Source organism: Lupinus angustifolius, chromosome LG10, assembly GCF_001865875.1.
Source record: "Lupinus angustifolius cultivar Tanjil chromosome LG10, LupAngTanjil_v1.0, whole genome shotgun sequence".
NCBI classification, from domain to species: Eukaryota; Viridiplantae; Streptophyta; class Magnoliopsida; order Fabales; family Fabaceae; genus Lupinus; species Lupinus angustifolius.
Genome location: NC_032018.1, coordinates 7,559,231 through 7,583,416, shown reverse-complemented (window position 1 = coordinate 7,583,416; position 24,186 = coordinate 7,559,231). Strand labels below are relative to the sequence as shown.

Below are 24,186 nucleotides of genomic sequence, written 5' to 3'. Positions count from 1 at the left end.
GTGATAAGTATAGTGCTTTCATCAAGCATTATATATAGTCTATTTCCCAATAGTATTACCATTTTATTTACAACTCTGCATTCAAGAGTTACATTATTCAAAACAAAATAGTATATCCATTAATATGACATGAGGCATTTCTTACATTTTCCTACTTGGCTCATGTGACGCTAGAATTCTTGATATAATATATATCAAATATAATGCGCATAATTAGAATATGTTTTTCATATTCATCATATTACAAGTCATGATTAAGAACAAAAACTAATAAAAGTCATGTCAGTTGTACATCATTTATTCGATATCACTCCACGTCTTACTATATTAGCCTTATTCCTAACGTGACATATTAAAGTGATTCATATGATAATGACATTTAGAAAGAAAGTTTTATTTTCAACATTACCATTCTCACATGTGTACATAAGTGAGAAAATAAAATATTAATCATAAACTTAAATATTAATGAGCTCAGAGTGTCAAATATTGAAATTTTATTAAATATAATGTTTAACATTCATTCGCAGACATAATACCCATATTTTTAACATGACTAGAAAATGTTTTGGGAGGTAACCCTTTCGTCAAAGGTTCTGCAATCATAAGGTTAGTGCTAATATGTTCAATTGACACCCTAAGTTTCTGAACTTCTTCTTTACCGACAAAGTATTTTACTTCCATATATTTAACACCTTTGGAATACTTGTCATTTTTAGAAAAGATGATTGTTGCGGAATCATCACAATAAATTTTCAGCGGCTTGACAATACTATCGACAACCCCAAGTCCTGAAATATAGTTATGTAACCAATTAGCATGAATTGCGGCCTCAAAGTATGCCAGAAATTCAGCTTCCATACTGGATGTGGCAATGACAGTATGCTTCACACTCTTCCATGAGATAAATGCTCCAACTAATAAATATACATAACTTAAAGTAGAATTTCTTGTGTCTATGATTCCGGCAAGTCTGAATCTGAATATCCAACCACCTCAAGATGATTTGATCTCCTATAAGTAAGCATGTGATCCTTTGTACCCTGCAAGTATCTCATAACATTATTTGCAGTTATTCAATGTTCTATACCTGGATTACTCTGGTATCTTCCTAACAATCCAACTGCAAAACTAATATCTGATCGTGTACAAGTCTGAGCATACATTAAACTCCCAACCATAGATGCATAAGGAATTTCTTCCATTTGCTTTCGTTCCAAATCATTCTTTGGACATTGCATCATACTAAACTTGTATCCTCTCTGAATTGGAACAGGATATGCTGAACATTTATCCAGTCTAAATCTCTCCAAAATTTTGTTAATATATGTTTTATGAGACAAGCCTAAAAGTCCTTGTGATCTATCACGGAATATTTATATTCCAATCACATAGTTTGCCTCACCCATATCTTTTATTTCAAATTTTTTAGAGAGAAACATCTTAGTCTCATGTAAAAGACCAATATCATTAGTTACAAGCATAATGTCATCAACATATAGAACCAAGAAGATAAACTTAATCCTACCGATATATAGGTATATACATCGATCAACAACATTTCCTTAAAGCCAAATGATATGATTGTATCATTAAACTTAAGATACTACTACCGTGAAGCTTGTTTAAGTCCATATATTGACTTCTTAAGTTTACACATCATGTGTTTTTTCCTTTCTCTACATCCATTTGGTGTAACTCCAAATCACAATGAGCCACAAATGCCATGATATTCCTAAGTGAGTCTTTCTTAGAGACTGGTGAAAATGTTTCTTTATAGTCAACACCATCTTTCCGAGTATAACTTTTTGCTACAAGTTTGGCCTTATAACGTTATAAGTTACCATAAGAATCATGTTTGGTTTTAGAAACCCACTTACAACCAACTTTTTTACAATCTTCTAGTAACTCAAAAAGGTTCCAAACCTTATTTTGGTTCATAGATTTTAACTCATCTTTCATGGCATTTAACCATTTATCGACATTATCACTATCCATGGCTTGTGAAAATGTAACTGGGTCATTCTCAATTCATATGTCATATTTTGACTCATGTAGGAAAACCACATAATCATCACGAATAGCGTATCGTCTTTCTCTTTTAAATCTTCTTAATGCTATCTCTTTTGATTCTTCTACTATAGGTTCATCAATTTCATTTTCAGTAATGAGATTATTTTGTTGTTCTCCATCATTACTAGTCAGTTGAATAACTTGAGGAACAACATTATTAGGGACACGTAAATGGAAATTGTACCATCACTTCTTGAAATTCCACTTTACATGGTGTTTCACTCCCACAGATCTCATCATTCTCAATGAACCTAACATTCTCAGTTTCAACAATTCTTGTAGTATGGTTTAGACAATAAAATCTATACCCATTTGATTTTTCTGGATAACCAATGAAATAATCACTATTTGTTCTTGCATTCAATTTCTTTTCTTGTGGACTATAAATTCTAATTTTCGTCTGACATCCCCAAACATGCAAGTGCCTTAAACTAGGTTTCTTTCCTGTCCAAAATTCAAAATGAGTCTTTGGAACTACCTTACTAGGAACCCTATTTAATAAATATATGGAGGTCTTTAAAGCAGAAGTCTATAATGAAATGGGTAAATATGAATTACTCAACATACATCTAACCATATTCAACAATGTTCTAGTACACCTTTCTAATACACTATTTTGTTGTAGTGTACTCGACATTGTGTATTATGCATATATGTCACAACTTTCAAGGAATTTAACAAAAAGACCTGAATGTTGTTCATTTTCATCATATCTTCCATAATACTCACCGCCTCGATCTAACCTGATAATTTTCACATTTTTATCTAATTTTCTTTCAACTTCAGTAATGTAAATCTCTAAGGTTTTTAACGCTTGAGATTTATCAGACACTAAATAGATATGTTCATAACGTGAATAATCATCAATGAATGAAATGAAGTATTTTTCCTTATTGAAAGAGTTAACATCAAAAGGTCCACAAATATCTGGTATATAATTTCAAGGAGCTTAGTGCTTCTTGTGGCTCCTTTCTTTGTGTATTTTGTTTATTTACCTTTAATACAATCCATACATATATTCAGATCAGTAAAATCTAAGTCTGGAAGGATTTCATTCTTTACTATTCTTTTCATTCTTTCTTTGGATATATGTCCCAAATGTTTATGCCATAAGTAAGCAGAACATTCATCAATTAAGTCATGCTTAATTCCAATGTTATGACACAAGATTAAAAGTGTTTCAGAAAAAATACTGGAAAGATTTAACTTGTACAATCCATCATATAATATATCATTGTCAATTAAATAAGTATATCTATACAAAATGAAACACCCATTACCAAATTTAAAAGAGTGTCCAACAACATCAAGTTTAGATATAGAAACCAAATTCCTAGATATATTAGGTACATAAAGGGTTTCAAATAAATGTAAATGATGTCTAGTGTTAAGGATTAAACAATAAGTCTTAACAGTTTCGATTGGAACTTTCACTCTATTTTCCATAAAGACAAATTTTTCCTTTGGTCTTGTAGTTCAGGTCGTAATGAATCTCTACATAGTATTATAAATATGAGTAGTACATCCAAAGTCAATCTACCAAGTATTATAAGGAACTTCTGCTAAGTTTGATTTAAAACATATATAAGCATTAGCCTTACCTTTCTTTTCAAACCAACCTTTTCGTTTTGGACAATACTTTTGGAAATGTCTAATTTTTCTGCAAAAATGACATTTGTTATCATGATGTTCCTTCTTGTGGATTTGAGAAGAGGACTCATTAATATTTAAAAGTATTTTCCCTTTCTTGTCATATTTCTTACTAACTTTCTTTTTAGCTCCTTGATGATTAACATAATCGATGGAATGATTTTCTTGGCTCCTCATTCTGGTTTCCTCTAGAACTAACATACAATGTAATCATGCACATTCCATTTATCTTTCATGGTCTTATAGTTCATTTGTAAAGTACCATATTCATAGGATAATGAATTTATTATAAATTATACAATGAAGTTTTCATTCACATCCATTCCCAATGTCTTAAGTCTTTCTGCAATATTTGTCATTTCAATGACATGTTCATGCATAATACGAGAACCATCAAATTTTGTGGTGGTCAATATACTCATTAATGTCCCAGCAAGAGACCTGTCAATATTTTGGGAGCACTCTACCACAAACTTCAACATTTCTTTAGCACTTATAGTTTTAGGAATAACCGGCTTAATATTGTCAACAATACTCATTTACATATACATTAGACTCAATCTATTTGATCTTTCCCAATTCCTATAATCAACATTATGTTCCTCACTACTTATATTAGTAATAGCTTGGCTTATCTTCTCTAAGTGACAAATCCAAATCCATTACCCTAAGGTAAAATTGGATTTGTTCACTCCATTCAGAGAAGTTAAGTCCATTGAAAGTTTGAACAGATAAGAATTGCGAAAGCAAAGCAACAAGTACTGTAATCAATAAAATTAAACAAAAACATTAAGGCTTTGAGTTACATGCTAAATTAATACAAACTTCTTTATAAGTGCATATGAATGTTCACTTTTGGGTAATCCATCAATATACCATACTAAACATAATGATACGAAAAGAAATTCACATAATTCAGCAGTGATACATGCATATATTAGAAACATTTATTATCTTTGGATATATTGTTGGGATTGTTTGAAATATATTATTATATGAAGTCTCATATTGCCTAGTATCAGAATAGAGTAGAATATCAATATTATATATTGGACTCAAGTACCTTGTTGTAATGTGCACCAGGTATAAGCACCAAATAGAAACACCTCATGGGTAGGTGGGCCCATGAGTGTGTTAGGGTTTGTAATCCTTCTTCTCTAATAATATCTTGGTAGCCGCTCAGTGCTCTCGGGGATGTAGACACAATTGGTCGAACCTCGTTAACAAATTCTCTTGTTTCTTCTCTTCTATTTATTCTATGCCTTTATTTGATTGCTTGTGGTCAATGTTGCGCAACGATCGCTTCCGCTGCACCAACAATTGGTATCAGAGCCAATTGGTAGATGGCTCTTAAACCAGACATCAGATAATGGTTAAAGAGGATGAAGGCATGATGGCTAGACAATGTGCGTCAAATGTAATAGCAAAGATAGAGTAGATGAGTTGAAGGGGAAGGAAACATGACGGAACTGTGGTGTGGGCGATGTATATGTTGATCCAGAAACCCATAAGTTCATGTATTGGGTTAGGATCGAGGTGGAGATAGGGACTCATATGTTGAGTTTGACCCAGAGCCAGATGCTGACAATATCTCTCTAGGTGTTGAGAGAATGTTCTCATTTGAGATGAGAAGTGGAATATCCTAATGGTGTGTCTGAGACGTCATAGTGCAGGATATTAATTGTTAGCCGATCCATAAAAGCACAGAGGCGTTGACTGACTTTGATGTAGGGTGTAACATGGGCATTGACTTTGATACAAGTTGTAGCACGAGCATTGGTAGAGCTGCAGGGGTTTGACATGGGCATTGGCTTGGATGCAAGGATGTGACACAAACATTAGTTAACATTGACGCAAGTTGTGTGTTCTGGGTATACTCCTTATGGTGGACTATGATAGTTCTTTTGAACTAGGATTGTCAGAGTAGATAATGTTGGTAGCGGTTGAGGCTTTCCAATGAAGCTCCAAGGTTAAGTTAGTCTGAGTACTGAAGAGGACGATTGTTGGTGAACTTTTATGTAGAGATTCCAATATATCGAAAGACTTCCTAGCAATAGGTGGCTAGGCAGCATGTTCAATTTGATGGCGGTACGGGAAGCTGCACTACAAGTTTGAAGAGTTAGGCTCTTGGTAACATCGTCAAGGATACTCAAAGGGTCAATGTTGTAGGGGAGAAGTTAAAGAGAATTAGACATTGATCAAGATGGAGTCATATCTTCGCCAAGGTGGAGATTCTTGTGTAGATTTCCTAAGGAGCGAGATATTCGTCTATTTCAATTAAGGTGGAGATTGTTGGGATTGTTTGAAATATAATATTATATGAAGTCCCACATTGCCTAGTATCAGAATAGAGTACAATATAAATGTTATATATTGGACTCAAGTGCCTTGTTGTAATGTGCACCAAATATAAGCACCAAATAGAAACACCTCATGGGCAGGTGGGTCCATGAGTGCGTTAGGGTTTGTAATCCTTATTCTCTAATAATATCTTGGTAGTCGGTCAGCGCTCTCGAGGACGTAGGCACAATTGGCCGAACCCCGTTAACAAATTCTCTTGTGTCTTATCCTCTATTTATTCTATGCCTTTATTTGATTGCTTGTGGTCAACGCTGCGCAACGATCGCTTCCGCTGCACCACCAATTGGTATCAGAGCAAATTGGTAGATGGTTTTTAACCCAGACGTCAGATAATGGTTAAAGAGGGTGAAGGCGTGATGGCTAGACAATGTGCGTCAAAGGTAATGGCAAAGATAAAATAGATGATTTGAAGGAGAATGAAACATGGCGGAACTGTGGTGTGGGTGATGTATGTGTTGATCCAGAAACCCATAAGTTCATGTATTGGGCTAGAATCAAGGTGGAGATAGGGACTCCTATGTTAAGTTTGACGCAGAGACACATGCTGACAATATCTCTCTAGATGTTGAGAGAATGTTCTCATTTGAGATGAGAAGTGGAATATCCTAATGGCGGGTCTGAGACGTCATAGTGAAGGATGTTAATTATTAGAAGATCCACAAAAGCACACAGGCGTTGACTGACTTTGATGTAGGGTGTAACATGGGCATTGGCTTTGATGCAAGTTGTAGCACGAGCATTGGTAGAGATGTAGGGGTTTGACATGGGCATTGGCTTGGATGCAAGGATGTGACACAAACATTTTTTAGCATTGACGCAATGTGTTTTTTGTGGGTATACTCCTTATGGTGGAGTATGATAGTTCTTTTGAACTAGGATTGTCAGAGTAGACAATGTTGGTAGCAGTTGAGGCTTTCCAATGAAGCTCCAAGGTTCAGTTTGTCTGAGTACTGAAGAGGATGATTGTTGGTGAACTTTTGTGTAGATATTCCAATATATCGAAAGACTTCCTAGCAATAGGTGGCTAGGAAGCATGTTCCATTTGATGGCGGTGCGAGAAGTTGCACTACAAGTTCAGAGAGTTAGGCTCTTGGTAACATCGTCAAGGATACTCAGAAGGTCTATGTTGTAGGGGAGCAGTTAAAGAGTATTACACATTGAACAAGATGGAGTCATATATTCGCTAAGGTGGAGATTCTTGTGTAGATTTCCTAAGGAGCGAGATACTCGTTATTTCAATCAAAGTGGAGATTGTTGGGATTGTTTGAAATATATTATTATATGAAGTCCCACATTGCCTAGTATCAGAATAGAGTAGAATATCAATATTATATATTGGACTCAAGTACCTTCTTGTAATGTGCACAAGATATAAACACCAAATAGAAACACCTCATGGGTAGGTGGGCCCATGAGTGTGTTAGGGTTTGTAATCCTTATTCTCTAATAATATCTTGGTAGCCGCTCAGCACTCTCGAGGATGTACGCACAATTGGTCGAACCCCGTTAGCAAATTCTCTTCTTTCTTCTCTTCTATTTATTTTATGCCTTTATTTGATTGTTTGTGGTCAACGTTGCGCAACGATCGCTTTCGCTACACCAACAATTGGTATCAGAGCCAATTGATAGATGGCTCTTAACCCAGACGTCAGATAATGGTTAAAGAGGATGAAGGCTAGACAATGTGCGTCAAAGGTAATGGCAAAGATAGAGTAGATGAGTTGAAGGAGAAGGAAACGTGGTGGAACTGTGGTGTGGATGTTGTATGTGTTGATCCAGAAACCCATAAGTTCATGTGTTGGGTTAGGATCAAGATGGAGATAGGGACTCATATGTTGAGTTTGACCCAGAGACAAATGCTGGCAATATATCTCTAGATGTTGAGAGAATATTCTCATTTGAGATGAGAAGTGAAATATCCTAATGGCGTGTCTAAGATGTCATAGTGAAGGATGTTAATTGTTAGCAGATCCACAAAAGCACAGAGGCGTTGACTGGCTTTGATGTAGGGTGTGACATGGGCATTGACTTGGATGCAAGGATGTGTTACAAACATTAGTTAACATTGACGCAAGGTGTGTGTTATGGGTATACTCCTTATGGTGGAGTATGATAGTTCTTTTGAACTTGGATTGTCAGAGTAGACAATGGTGGTAGCGGTTGAGGCTTTCCAATAAAGGTCTAAGGTTCAGTTTGTCTGAGTACTAAAGAGGACGATTGTTGGTGAACTTTTGTGTAGAGATTCCAATATATCAAAAGACTTCCTAGAAATAGGTGGCTAGACAACATGTTCCATTTGATGGCGGTACGGGAAGCTGCACTACAAGTTTGGAGAGTTAGGCTCTTAGTAACATCATCAAGGATACTCATAATGTCTATGTTGTAGGGGAGCAGTTAAAGAGAATTAGAAATTGAACAAGATGGAATTATATATTCGATAAGGTGGAGATTCTTGTGTACATTTCCTAAGGAGCGAGATATTCGTCTATTTCAATCAAGGTGGAGATTGTAGGAATTGTTTGAAATATATTATTATATGAAGTCCCACATTGCCTAGTATCAGAATAGAGTAGAATGTCAATATTTTATATTAGACTCAAGTGACTTGTTGTAATGTGCACTAGATATAAGTACCAAATAGAAACACCTAATCGGCAGGTGGGCCCATTGGTGTGCTAGGGTTTATAATCCTTATTCTCTAATAATATCTTGGTAGCCGCTCAGCGCTCCCGGGGGCGTAGGCACAATTGGTCGAACCTCGTTAACAAATTCTCTTGTTTCTTTTCTTCTATATATTCTATGTCTTTATTTGATTGCTTGTGGCGAACGCTGCGCAACGATCGCTTTCACTGCACCAACATATATAAATATGACTAATGATGTATTTACACTACCAACATACATGTTTATTGATTATAAGAGTAAACAATAAACATTTGGGCGATTCTTAACTGTCTTGTACTAATGAATTTCAATTTACTCATAAACAAATAATTGTTATATCATTCATAGTATCAAATTAATGAGTAAATGAAATATGTGTTTTACAATTTGGAAATAAATAAGCATAAAATTTTGACCACTTTGATGATTAATAAATCTATCATACAATAATTCCAAACAAATGAAATATGATCATATGATTTGGAATTAAATAACATAAAGATTTGACCACTTTAATGATGAACAAATATATCATACAATAATTACAAACATCTAACAAGTTATAATATTATACATACATATGACTCCCAAATTTGCACATAAATTATAAAGTTGCATTCATATTCATGTACAATTGCATAAAATAAACAATTACATTAAAAATTCAATTATAACTTAATTATATATATATATATATATATTCAATGTTTATATATAATAACATATAATATAATATATATATATATATATAACATATATATTACTTAATATTATTGTTGTATATATACATAAATAAATGTTCATATATATATATATATATATATATATGTGGTTGTTAACCAAATCACAAATGTATATTAAAAAAATAACAATGAACATATGTATGTTAACTAGTGTTTCTGTTTCTGTTATATATTGCTTTTATTACGTAATGTGAAACAATGCACTGTTACATGATGTGCAAAGTTTCTGCAAGATTTCATTCTTTCTAAAACCAGAATAAAGAAAAGTAAATGAAATAGTCTGAATAATATGAAGTGCTTCCTTTTATGTTAATGTTATATGGATATTGCAATATGAATAGTGTAGAATATATGCACAATGATGGTGATATGTTCTCTTTGTTTATTATTATAATCCAGCCGAGATAATCGTATACGAGTTCTCTAAATATTCATAACATATTTTAAAATATCATTCAGTGCATCATCATAATAGTCTGAATAATATGAAGTGCTTCCTTTTATGTTATGTTATATGGATATTGCAATATGAATATTGTAGAATATAGGCACAATGATGGTGATATATTCTCTTTGTTCGAAATAATCATATACGAGTTCTTTAAATACTCATAACATATTTTAAAATATCATTCAGGATTGCATCATCATAATATGGAAAACTCTAAATTCGTAAAGACAGTGTTCTGATACTACATGTAAGTTTTTGTCATGGAAACCATGTGTAAATGAATCTTAAGAAATCATAGCTTTCACATAATAGGAATATAGATTTCCAACATTCATCTATTGCGACACGATCCTCCTTTTGATGTTGTGTGTTATTCTTCATCAACAGAGAAACTCTTTTATCTCTTTCTCTTTCAAAGACAATATTTCGAGTCTTTTTTTCTAATCATTTCTAATAAGTATAGTTTTCCACCAAACACTATATATAGATTTTTCTTAAAAATCTTACCATTTTATTCATAACTCTCCATTCCATAATTACATTAATTAAAACAACACATATTCATGTTATATCATACATTTGTTACATTTATTACAATCCATAATATCACTTGAGTGATTAGTTTATAAAATATTGTAACGTGTGAGGCTTTGTTGTCGGCTGTTGTGAGAATTAACCATATCAGCATATAAGGAAATAAGTTATCTATTTTAGCCACTAAAATTATGACATTTTAGTTTTTAGAAATATTTTTGTAAACAAGGATTAAATATGATATTTATCATAATTTTAATGGCGGAAAAAGATAACTTATATTTTGTTTGAGGAGATTTTTTATTCTCAATTTAAAATTTATAAATTCATATTGTTAAAATTGTATATAACTAAAAACTTTTATTAAGCTTGATGCTCTTCAGTTTCCTCCTAAGTCTCGAATATGTGAAGACAGTGAGCCTGAACTCCATAATTTTGTTTCTTGCGAGACAACATATTTTCCTTGTCTATTGCCTACTATCTTTTGAAAAGTCCAAAAAGTTATGGTGCCATAATGGAGTCAAATGATGATCAATCATATTTGATTTTAGGCTGGAAAATGAGTAACATGGCAGACAAGTCCTTAGAAGTCCCACTAGAGGATTCTATGAATCAAACTTCAAAAAGAAAACTCTACAGTCACGTGATATTATTTGAAATAAACTTGATCTTTACACTAAACTAAGAATAGAAAACTAGACCTTTCCCAGCCCATTGTTGCTTTTTCCTTACCGAAAGTAAGGAGCCTTAATTAATTCCAACTTCAATCCGTTCATGGCGGCTCGAGAGTCGAAACAGTGCAAGACAACAGGCAAGTATAATTTATTTCCAATCTTTATTTGTTTTGTTTTTATAGCTTGTCATTTTTTAACATATTCGCATCAAGATTTTAATCAACCATCCATCAGGCAAGTTAAAATAGAGTTTCTAATCAGTTAAGTTTTGGAAGGGAAAAATCGAAATAGAAGTTTTTCTCAATCTCCTTATTTCTATTCTAAAACTTAACTATAATCATAACTAAAAATGTTTACTTAATCTATTTTACTATTCATACAACTAATATTATTGTGTGCATTTGTATATATTGTGTTTGATTCGTATGGTTGATTACTTAATAAAAATATATACATTGTTGTTGTTATTATATGTTTTCATATAGAAAAAATATATACACTGTTAGTATTTATATATGAGTTTAAAATTTATATATTGTTAGTGTAAAAAAATTTATATTGTTGACACATTATTTATCATTAATTTGTATTACTTTTATTGAGAGTCACTGATTGTTAACATATGAATGATGAATGATTTGTTAACAGTGCAAAAAATACTTACATTGTCAATGTATATATTTTAAATCATTTATATATTATGATTGCATCATTAATAATTTATATTTAATCATTATTGATGACTTATGTATAAGTATGTATAAATATTTATATTGATAATACATAAATTTTATTGGTCTATATATATCCCGGTAAGCATTCATGTTAGTATTTTTTTGTATTATTTCACCTTTCTTTGATAAAGAAATCATCTTTTTTAGGGTTCATGGTTACCTCATTCAACAAATGTCGCTCCCAAAAATTAAATTTTCAACATTTAAGTCTAATAAAGCCTTACACTACTAAAACAACTCTTTATTAGTTTCATGTTATATATGTTATATGGTTTATTTTAAGAAGATAAACTCCTTAATCATCACTATCTATACTATTATATGGCTACAAAACTTAAGCCCACGCTTCTTAGTGCAAGCTCACCATGTCCAATGATAATCCCTCAGGGACCACCAGAGATATTGTCAGAAAATAATGCTCTGTACAGCCCTTGAATTTAGTTAAAAATTGTTATATCTTGCAACCACTCCTAAGCAATGCACATGGAGAGTTCTCAGTGGGGCCACGTTTATGAGATCTATCATCTTTAACCTTTACTTTGATTCACGGAAATTAATCACTAATACTTATCCACTTTCGAATGAAAATATTAGAACTATTCGTCACATCTTTATGACCTTATCCTTATCATGAGTCAATTAATTATTTTAATTGTGGTTGCAGTATGAAGAAGGTGTAGGTATACCGATATAAGTAGGTATACGTAGGTATTAAATATTAAGGACGATAGAAAAGTGAAAAATTCAATTCTGTGAATTGTGAATGATATTTGTTAAAGATAAATCTCATACTCAAAAGAGAATAGTTTATTAATATAAAAAAAGTAAAAAACAGAACTAGATCACATGATAAACTCCACAATTTAAATTAATAATATAATTTTTTATCAATCACAAATTTATTCCACAGGAAGTGTGAGAGGAAGGGTAAATAATATTAAATTTGATATCTAAACCAGGAACAAGATAATCATATTTTTTCTGACCGGACTTCTACTTTCTCATGTGGGGGACCACAGATCACTGACCTTTATTCAAATTTGAAAATACAACTGGGTCTCAGGCGGAAAATGTACGTGAGTAGTATAGTCAAACTATACTATCTCATGAGGTCTCTAAAAAATATACTAGTTTCATAAATATTTTAAAATATATATTAAACATGCAATAGTGTAGTCAAACTATACTATATTTTTCCGTCTCTAGCTGATATTTTTCAATTTCAAAACACAAGTGGTTTGTTCTCGGGCGAGATTATTTTTAGAACAGGATAGACAAAATAGTCCAAGAATAGAGAAACAGAAAGAAATAGTAAAAGAAGTTTTCAGACTTTTTAGATTGTATTTCATAATTATAATTTTAGCAACTATATCCTCCACCATAATGATGTTACCATTGCAATTGGAGACAAAACATATCCGTTGTCTCATATCACTTATATTATTGCTTTGAGAATAATTTTAAATACAGGTTCGGTGGCTACTCATATAGTCAATCTATGGTTTGAGATTAACTTTAACATACTAACAGAGTTATATTGGGACAAAAGTAACCCTGAGCCTCATTTGATAGGCTTTTGTCAAGATGTCATATTGGGACATAAACCTCTTGTTATCTTCAGAATAATTTAAATATCTATTGTTTTAAGAATAATTTAAATATTATTGTCCCAAAATGATTTAAATATCTTGAATACTGCTGTCTTGCAAATGGTTTTGATAAGGAAAAGTATGAGAGCCATCATTATTATCCACTAAAATGGAGTTATGATCCACAGACCCTCTTCCATGTTAAAAAACAGAGGCAATAAATAATGATGCGATAAAAGTCCAATACAAGTACCAAATATGCAAAGTTTTTTAAAGAAAATACTCTAACATATTATATCCAATAAGATACCTCTCAAGGAGAATCCAAAGAGAAACCCATCATATAAATTTAACATAGTGGTAAAACCAGACTGAAAAGTTTGCACTTATGGTAACAATAAAATCAATAATAGCAACAACAATACATAAAATTTTAAATATCACGGTCTCTTTTGCACTCAGGGGGTAACTGAGGGTAACGCTTCCTATCAGTGCAATAGTTATAGATAGTATATTTCTGGCGCACCCACCTAAGCCTTCTCCATTGAGCAGCGTCAAGGTCACGAAACTCAGGTTGATCCCACCAACTTTTTCCCTGTGTGGCACAAAACTTGGCTTGCACAGAAGCTTCACAACCATCAATGTGGAAGCCCTTATAGTGTGCTATGAATGGAGCTTTGGACCAATCTGTTTTCTCTAATCCACCCCTTGTGGCCCAGTCATCAGCATTCCATAAACTGTTGTATATTTTCATGGGTTGGTCAAATGGGAATCTTACTCCTAAGTCCTTGCTGTTCTTGAATACTCTGATTGGTATATCATCCACAAAGAAGCTGCAAAATGTACCTCACATTTTAATTTATGTCATGTAAAATTGATAAGGAAACGGTATAACACTTTATATCCATGATTTATTTATTACTTGTATTCGAGTTAGTGATAATTAAATATAATAATATAGTAATATAATAAATATAAAAATATCTTATATTATTTATGCATTTTTTTCTCCTAAAATGAATATATAATGATGATTTTATATCAAATAATAAGACGTTGATATAGTAATATAAGACTTATTGTATATCTTTATAGTCCAAATTTTGAAACCATTAATTTCTTATAAAACACTAGTTAAAGTAATTAGTTCATTCATACAAAAAAAATCTTACAATAACGAACGAAGATGTTTTATATGCATTTTATTCTCTTGGTCACTAACCTCATTTAAGAAATTAAATCTTTTCCTTTAAAAGCATATTTACTAATTCACAGCTTTTGTTTTCCATCTTATAAAAGAACAAAATTTTGGGCAAGATGGATTGGTGAAATGTTCAAAAAATAATGATTGGTTAGTGAAAAATGCTAGTGATTTGAGGAATGATACAAGAGGTGAATAAATGAAGTTCTTACACAATTTGATACAAGTTCCATAGAATGGAGTATCTGTGGTATTCTTTTGTAGGATCAAACCAGAGAAAGATTCTTTGTTCTTTGTCACCCTTGCCACCAGAGAACACATTTGTTTGCAAAATGTAAGGTTGTCCTGTTCTGTTCCCCAAGAACTCAAAGTCTATCTCATCATGCTCAGAGTTTTGGGAAGATAACTGCATAGTTCCAATCACAATAAAATATCACATTCAAATACATAGCAGGAAAAACAAAGTTATCAAACTAAATATTCCTAGATACATATAAAGTACCGAACAAATTGGTGGAAACAAAAGAAAAGATAATGAAAGTTTAAAAACAGATTTTAATAAGTTCATATAGAATAGAAACTGCTGGCTAAAAAACCTTCGCCTTACAAAATGATGCATAAAAATATCAAATTTATAATTTCTAGTTCAAAGTTTAAATCTCTTAACCAAAAACTAACTCGGGCCACAAGAAATTATGTGAGTAATACCAGTAAAAAATAAAACTATATATGTATATTATTTTAGCTTACATAGAATGCAGTGACTGTGCCAGCTGAATCCCCAGGAACCATCTTAATGTGCATGCTGAAGTGACCAAACAAGTAGTTTCCTTTGGACTGGAAACCAGTACCTGTTCATAGTTGTATGAACCAAGAGTTATACACTAACAACTCAATATTTTGTAATGAAAATGATTTATAATTGAAAATTACATTGTTCGATGTAAGTAGTGGAAGAAAAATGTTTGGTTGTTGTTGTGAACATAAACATCATTAATTAGAACCTATAAACTACATATAGAAAGTAAGATGTAGGGAACTTAGGTACATCACATCTACTACTACTCACCAGTGTACTTATCAAGATGAAGCTGAATCTCAGAACCTCCATTAAAGTATTTGATGTGATCATAAGCCCATGTGGGGTAGTAGTTTCTGCCAAATTGTACATCTATTGGCTTCCTTGGGGTAGCACAGAGCGCAATAGAGGCTAGTGATGAAAGAACCAGACACAGAGTCCATAAAGATGAACCCATTTTCTATGGCTTAATTTGTGATATGTTGTTTCCACAACATGGTATTTATAGGCATTAGACCTTCCTTGGACCTTCTTCTCCATCCTTTTCTCTCTAAACTTCTTTTCTTTATTATTTCTTTCTGGATACATGCATGAATCACTGTTATCTTGATTTATATTATTTAAGTAGTATATTTAAATGCTGATATGATATAAATATGTTTTTTTCATTAAAATTTACTTAATTTCGATTTTATTGACTACAAATTTTGTTTTTTGAGTTTTAGTTTTTATATACTCCAAAAATAATAATATGGTTAATATACTATACTAATTATTGGGGTGGTTAATTGTGATATTGACACCTTATGTAGGATAGTTAAGTAGTTAACTAAATTGAATAACTAAAGTAAGCACTTAAAACTAAAAAAATTATTAACTTTCTAGATACACTAAAATTATATTTAACTATATATTATTTTTATATCCTCTTATCTCATTTTCAAAATTTAAAAAATGCATAGACAATAAGGTCTTTCCAAAAAAATTGTCAGATATACCTTTTTATTTTCTTTTATTGCTGCGTAAACTGTATTTGAGTTTGGAAATTGTATGAAATTTATGTATAAATTAATAATATTAATGCACAAATCCAAGTCCACACATATTAAATAGTGAGATGATAAAATTACATCCTCTCAAAGTATTTTATTTATGGTTTTATTGGATAATACAAGTGAAATAGTTCATAAGTGTAAAAAATAATAAAACTAATGTTTTAAAATTTTGATTTAAGACATATACCTCATCGTTTCCGCTCTTTTCATACCCTAATAAAAAATAAAAATTTCTCTAGTTTGAGGATCCCAAATTGCATTGTAGTCTAACAATTATAATATTTATAAACTTTTGAATAGCTGTAGCCAAAACACAACAAAAATATTCCTCAACTTCCTCTAGAGCCTAGTTGACAGACCAGACGACAGAGCAAAACTAGCTAAGTTACAGCTATGAGGAAGATATTTATACCCAGCGCATCTTAATTCTGAACACTCTTCTACCATTAAAATTTTGTCACATTAACTTTAGGATCCGTAAGATTCAATTTAGGACTCTAGTACATATAGTTAAGATATAAAATATTTGATATATAAGTAGGTAATGTGTCCAAAAGAAAGTGAAAAACAATTATGATAAGACCGACTAAAGTCTTAAACAATAATCTTGAAAATGTAAGACAGACTTAAAACTCAACCACATATGCAAAACTCAAATCTTAAATTATTACTGCAAGAGGATGCCCCTATAAAACTATATACATACTTATGATAATGGTTAAAAAAGAAATGTTTTTATTTGGAGAATGCATCATTATTTAATTGGGCTCATTTTAATTATTATATTTTGGGTATTTAACGATTCTAGTGTGGAATGCTATTTTTATTGAAGCGTAAAATTTGAGTTATTAAAGTATGAAGTTATTATTTTCTAATAAAATATTTCCAATTTTGATGTGAGTTGGTGCCATGTGATTTTGGTTTTGGTTTCTAAGTGTTCAATGTGTTGTGTTTTTACTTTCGGCAAGTTTTTTAATGCGATTAATCCTTAAATGTTTTAAAGTTTTGTTCTAGTCCTTGTTGTTAGAGAAATTCCATTAAGTACTAATGTTACAAACAAAACGACACCCCAATCTTAGTACATGTCTAAAGTGATGTGAGTAGGCGCTATATGATTTCTGTTTTGGCCAATATAAGTTCTACTTGTTTTGGATTTCATTCGTAAGTTTTTTAGATCATAACTAGTAATTAAATGATGAAAAGTTTTGGTTTTGGTCCCCTCATGCGGAAATCTCCATCAAATGTTTATGTCTAGATCTCTGCATCAACATTTCATTGAGGCATGTAAGTAGTTTGGACAAATTGCTCATTCTATTGGCTGGTTTAATGAGGTTGTTTTTCATTTCTGGAAAAGTTGGAGTCCAACATCGGTTGAATATCACACATGAAGAGTGTAAACTAGAACATATTCAAGTGGTTTGAACGTGTTTGAGCTATTGGGCCTAGTTTTGGCTTAGATCCATTTTACATTTTTAACTTCATCAATGATCAACCATGTGGTGCTCACTCATATCATTTTAGAAAGGTGACAAAATGAATATGGCTCTTTCTTAGCCATATCATTACTTGTTAGGTTGATTAGGTAGCTACATTCTATGTGTACATAGGCATTTGTGTGTATATCTATGCATATATAAATGTGAGTATATATATATATAAAACATCTTTAATTTATACATATTAAATAAACAATCAAAATTTGATCTGATGAATTGAACAAATTGATCTAGTTAGGGGTGAGCATGGGCTAGGTCAGCCATTGAACCTGAATCTGACCCTAGACCCAATTAAATACAATACATACTCATTTTAAATAAAGTCTTATCAATATTACTTAGTATTAAGAATATGTAATTTGACATATAAAAATGATAAGTATATATATTGTTAATTATGTATATATAATAAAAATTAGATAATCAATAATATTTTCGACCAAAGAGAAGTCATTACTATGTAAATAAATGAATAGAGGCACATAAAAACATGATAAGTGAGTGGTCATAGGACGAGACGATCATGCTTGTCCACTATCCAACCCTAAATATTCACCGAGTCTAATTTTTGAACTTGAACACAACCCTAGACCAGATGAAACCAAACCTTATTTAGGCTGATCATAATCGGGCCATATGAGGAGAGCGGATAGGGTCAAGTCCTGCTATATATAGTGAGTTGAACTAAAAGTTCACAAACTCTAGACAAACCAAAAAATTTCAAGTTGACGAGACAAATTAAATAGTTTGCGAACTTCAATCTAGTCAAGTTCAAGTTGAAAACATAGCTCATTTAAAAATCAAGTCGAGTTTGAAATCGAACAAATTCTTATTGAATTAAATGAAACCCCGTTCGACTCATTTTCCACCCTAAATAAATAAGTATTATGAAATAGAGGGTTCTCTTTGTTCAACCATGGTCCATGATCGTACCATATAAGTGAGCGGATAGAGTCAGGTCCTGCTCACCCCTAGATATAGTGAGTTGAGTTAAAAAGTTCACAAACTCTTGACAAACTAAAAAAATTTGAGTTGACGAGATGAATCGAACAGTTCGTGAACTTCAATCTAGTCAAATTCAAACTGAAAACATAGTTTATTTCGAAATCAAGTCGAGTTTTGAAACCAAACAAATTCTGAACGAATAAAATAGAATTGTCAACTCATTTCCCACTCTAAATAAATAAGTGTAGTGAAATAGACTCTTCTCCCTCTTCAACCTCTAGTCTTTTTTGCATATCTTAAACAAAATAATGACAATCAATGATGAAACAAATATATGATAAATGACCAATACAAGAAGTATCAAATTATATCACTTACAATGTGACACATGGGTGAAATTAAATGAGACTTACTTTAACAATAATAAGAATAGTACCAAATATATTTTCATTTAAATGTCACGGTTTCTTTTGCATTCAGAGGGTAGTTGAGGGTAACGAGTCTTATCAGTGCAGTAGTTGTAGATAGTGTACTTCCTTCTCACCCACCTAAGCCATCTCCATTGAGAAGCATCAAGGTCTTGGAACTGAGGTTGATCCCACCATCTTTTGCCCTGTGTGGCACAGAACTTGGCTTCCACAGAAGCTTCACAACCATCAATGTGGAAGCCCTTATATTGTGCTATGAATGGAGCTTTGGACCAATCTGTTTTCTCCAATCCACCCCTTGTAGCCCAATCATCAGCATTCCATAAACTGTTGTACATTTTCATGGGTTGGTTAAAGGGGAATTTTACACCCAAGTCCTTGCTGTTCTTGAACACCCTGATTGGGATATTATCCACAAGTAACCTGTGCAAATCCCACAAAAGAGAATCATCATGATTCTGCTATAAAATATGGAAAAAGTCTATCCTCCCAAAACATGTTTCATATATGTATCAATAACATTGAAATAAAAATAGAAAATTATTAAATATTTTTTAATAAGCATAATTTGGGATATGGTTTAGTACAACAGATCTTTATTCGTAAAATATGGAATAGAATTTTACTCACTTTGTCACACCTCTTTAACTTCTTTTAAATAAAAACTATACAAATGTTCTTTAATTTATAGTTTTTATTTAAGCATGGGTTTATTTCTTGAAAGGATATTATACGGCACAAGTCTTATATGCATGTATATTGTAATTATAAATAAAGGATACTTTTGAGAAAATATAAATTACTATCTTATCCAAATGTTGTAAATTTATGTTATTAAACATAGGATAATATTCTCTATCAGACACAAGATTGATATTAAATTTTGATTGTCTTATGCTCTAGGATCTTCTTTTATTAAACTTTATCCTATTCTCAGTATATGGCCCTACTAATAGGTGGATGAGACTAATTCTCTTTAGTAACTAAGTTTTTGCCATATGTATATAAGAATCAAAATGTTAACGCCATGATTAGAGAATTCAACAACTGAGATGAGCAATGTGTATAATTTTTTATTTATTTACAAAGGTTAGTATTTTAATATTTATTGTGTATGAGACTCGAACTCTGAACACGTTTATAACTTTATTCCAATCTTTCATTCTAAACATTAAGACATGCTTAACCAGTGTACAAGGGGAGAAACGTGTGGAATGGTGTAAAGGATAAGCAACAAATTTCTGAGATGATTAGTGGAATGATAGAAGTTCGAACCGTAGAAGAACTGGAAGAAATACTTACACAATCTGATACAAGTTCCATAGGATAGAGTATCTATGGTACTTTAGTGTAGGATCAAACCAGAGATATATTCTCTGTTCCTTGTCACCCTTGCCACCAGTGAATACGTTTGTTTGTAAAATGTAAGGTTGTCCTGTTCTGTTGCCCAAGAACTCAAAATCTATCTCATCGTGCTCAGAATTTTGGGATGATAACTGCAGTATTTCATTCAAAGCAATGGTCACATTTGCATCCAATATAAGCTAAGCAATTCTCAAATTCAATAAGGAGAATAAACCAATAAGACATTAGTCTATTAGTATAAGGTCCAATTGGATCCCCTATTAGACCATAAGGTAAAATGTTTGATTTTTGGGCTACACTATACAACTCGAAATGATTAGTACGTGAGCCATATGATGAGAGGATACCATTGATCGTACCAAAATAAATAAATAATAGAGAATAACAAATTGGTGAGAACATAAATAGAAGGAATAAAGTCAAAAGAAAAAACTTGTTTTACATACATAGAAAGCTGTGACTGTCCCTGCTGAATCCCCAGGAACCATCTTTATGTTCATGCTGAAGTGACCAAACAAGTATGATCCTTTGGACTGGAAGCCAGTTCCTGTTAAAAATTGTATGAACTATGATTTTATGTACCAAGTTAACTTCTGTTCTGCGAGAAAAATGAATTCAGCACATCCAAATAAAACAATATGAATGTGATTAATTCATAGTACGGTATATTACATGTGAAGTTAAAATGTATATGAATATTTGAATGAGATATTATTTAAACATTGTATTGCTTTAAATTGTGATATTGAATATGGCTATCATTCATCTATGAAAATTGTGGATAATTGAGAAAATTATGTGCATGAATACTATCACCAATTGTGAAAACTATACAAACCACAAGATTATGCCTTAGTTTCATAGTTGTTAACCATAATAATTTGCAACCTTAATGTTTTCAAATGCAGTTACTATTACAATTGTGTTTAATTTGATTATAAAAATTGTGAAAAAATGTGTACGTCACAGCCGCCTTTGCAAACATCATATCATTATGAAGATTCATAAAATCGTAATACCCTCATTAGTCATTACAATTGCGGTGTTGGGCTGCAATTTAAAACCAACATACATTGCATATTGAAATAAGTGTAAACTAAGGTACATCTAATTTAGATTACGCACCAGTGTTATTGTCAAGATGAAGCTGAACCTCAGAACCTCCATTGAAATATTTAATGTGATCATAAGCCCATGTTGGAACATAGTTTCTGCTGAATGGTACATCAACTGGCCTAGGTGGATTGGTGCAGAGTGCAACAGAGGCGAGTGATGCCAAAATTATTAGACACCGAGTCAACGTAGAATAAGAATCCATTTTCTGCATTTCTCAATTTGTTAGAGAACTCAGGCAACTATTGTTTACGTCTTTGTGGCTAAAATAGGTATATATAGGAAGTACTCACTAAGCTAGGCCGGTAGAACCTGCCTTGGACGCTTGCACCCTTAATCCCTTTCTTATTTTAAAAATTTCCTTATCCTTTTCTTGAGTATGAATCTCATATTTGACTTGCAACAATTCTAAATTACACAAAAGAATACTTATTATCCGAGTTATGATGAGGTCGCTCTCTTTAAGATGTTTTGTGACACTACTAAAAAATGTGCAAACAAACTATCATTTACGCCGTCCTCAGTATAAAACAGCATAGTTCTCTCTTTTCGAATACACCCAAAATATGAGTACGAATGTCAATTCTCGAAATACCCACAGTATGACTACCTGTGTCAATTCTAATTTCCTACAATTTGATTGTATGTACCAATTCTAGTACCACAGAAAGAAAGAAGAAATCGAGTAAGAGAGTACTCAACTTGGGGACGAGAAAATATGAAGGAAGGATGTCTCTATTTATAAGTGAGGCCTCCAATGATAACCTTTCATCCGATGGTCCAGATGGGGGATTGTGTCCCAAACAGCTACGCAATTCTATGGTAGGGAGAGAGTCCCACCACAGATCTTCCTCCCGTTGACCAGATTCTTCTCCCCTCACCGAATTCTTCTCTTCAACTCCTATTACTTCTCCAACCGAGAGTTGACTTAGTCACATGTGTGCTACACGTGTATGGACTTGGTCAGTCACACGTCCAAAATGAACAATAAAAGTAAAATATTTTTTGTTTAAAAAATATGTTGTGCCCAAGCCTGAACCAAATCCAAACATGAGTCGAACCGATCAGACGACAACAAAGGAGGAGGTGGTGGTGGTGGTGCGCGTGTTGAAGACTTTTGTTTGTGTGAGTCATCATCCATCACAAAACCTATTGTACCTCTTAGGGCACACCCCAAATAGGGAATTTAAGGCTTATAAAGCCTTTCAAACTCCCTCTTCCATCCATTGTGGAGTTTGAGAGTTTTTCTTTTCACACTTCACACCCCCAAAAGTCACAATTAATGACTCCATTAATTTGTTTTTAAAACATGAAGTTCCAACAATCTCTCGCTTGAAATTAAAAAATGAATTCCGGGAATTTTTGTAGTCTCAATAAGATTGTGCGTAAACAAATATGTTATTTGACTTGAACATTTGCATAGTGAATAAGATCCAGATTTTACTATAGTGACTCATAGTTTTGAACTCTATCACCAACATCAAACCATACACAACCTTTTCAAAGGTGTATTCTCTAAAGCATGTGCGTTAAATGGCATGACATCTATCTCAATATAGTGAACACTCTAGAAATTTATGCCCCTAAATTTTATAGGAAGCAACTCACTTCCACATTAACATATGTGAGTCTATAAAGAGTACTCCTATAGTCTAGGTATTTCACTCCAATTAGAGTATAGATCTCATGAGTTTAATTCATCCTTACATCTATTGTAGGAATCATGCTTCTCATAATTTTATAGCATGTTCATTCTCATATCATTTCACAACTTGTTATTACCTATTGAACCTATTTATTGGGATCTTGAGTCAGTTAGGTCGGATTACCATCATAAGTGATCTTCGTTCTAAGGGCATTGGTCTCTTACTCTTATAAGTATTATTGACTTTCTCTCTAGCTAATCTCTTCGTCAAATGATCTGCTATGTTATTCTCAGTGCATACGTGATCCACTGTAACAGCTCCTATAGAGAAGAACTCTCTAACAGTGATGTGCTTACGACATATTTGTTGTTTCTTACTGTTATAAAAACAATTCTCAATCTTTGGAATAGTCACAGTACTATCATAATGGAGTCTCTGCAAGCAAGCTTTCTCAACCAACTTGCTTCTTCACTAGTTGTTGCTAGTGCTATCATCTGAGTTTTCATAGTGAATTGAGCCAAAATAGTCTGTTTATTTGACTTTCAAGAAATAGCCCCACTAGCTATGCCAAATATATAACTGTTAGTTGCTTTAGAAGGTGCAATGATTTACTTCACGGACGAGGTCTCTGGTTCAAGTCCAGGATGGTCATATGAAAGAGTGTT

The 24,186-nt window shown here is 32.4% G+C and overlaps 2 protein-coding genes and 1 long non-coding RNA gene across 3 annotated transcripts; 1 reads left to right on the top strand and 2 right to left on the bottom strand.

The window, feature by feature from the left end:
* Positions 271-14,033, top strand: LOC109358732. The gene is made up of 3 exons (XR_002109000.1): positions 271-281; positions 2,085-2,090; positions 13,750-14,033. It is a non-coding gene; the product is annotated as an uncharacterized LOC109358732 (long non-coding RNA).
* Positions 13,907-16,024, bottom strand: LOC109358731 (xyloglucan endotransglucosylase/hydrolase 1). The gene is made up of 4 exons (XM_019603154.1): positions 15,744-16,024; positions 15,425-15,525; positions 14,887-15,080; positions 13,907-14,306 (listed from the first exon to the last, which is right to left on the bottom strand). The coding sequence occupies exons 1-4, from the start codon at positions 15,928-15,930 to the stop codon at positions 13,907-13,909; spliced, it is 882 nt and encodes a 293-aa protein (XP_019458699.1). The 5' UTR covers positions 15,931-16,024.
* LOC109358730 (probable xyloglucan endotransglucosylase/hydrolase protein B) lies at positions 19,377-22,132 on the bottom strand. The gene is made up of 4 exons (XM_019603153.1): positions 21,888-22,132; positions 21,209-21,309; positions 20,700-20,893; positions 19,377-19,820 (listed from the first exon to the last, which is right to left on the bottom strand). Exons 1-4 carry the CDS (start codon positions 22,087-22,089, stop codon positions 19,421-19,423), a joined length of 897 nt encoding a protein of 298 aa, XP_019458698.1. The 5' UTR covers positions 22,090-22,132; the 3' UTR covers positions 19,377-19,420.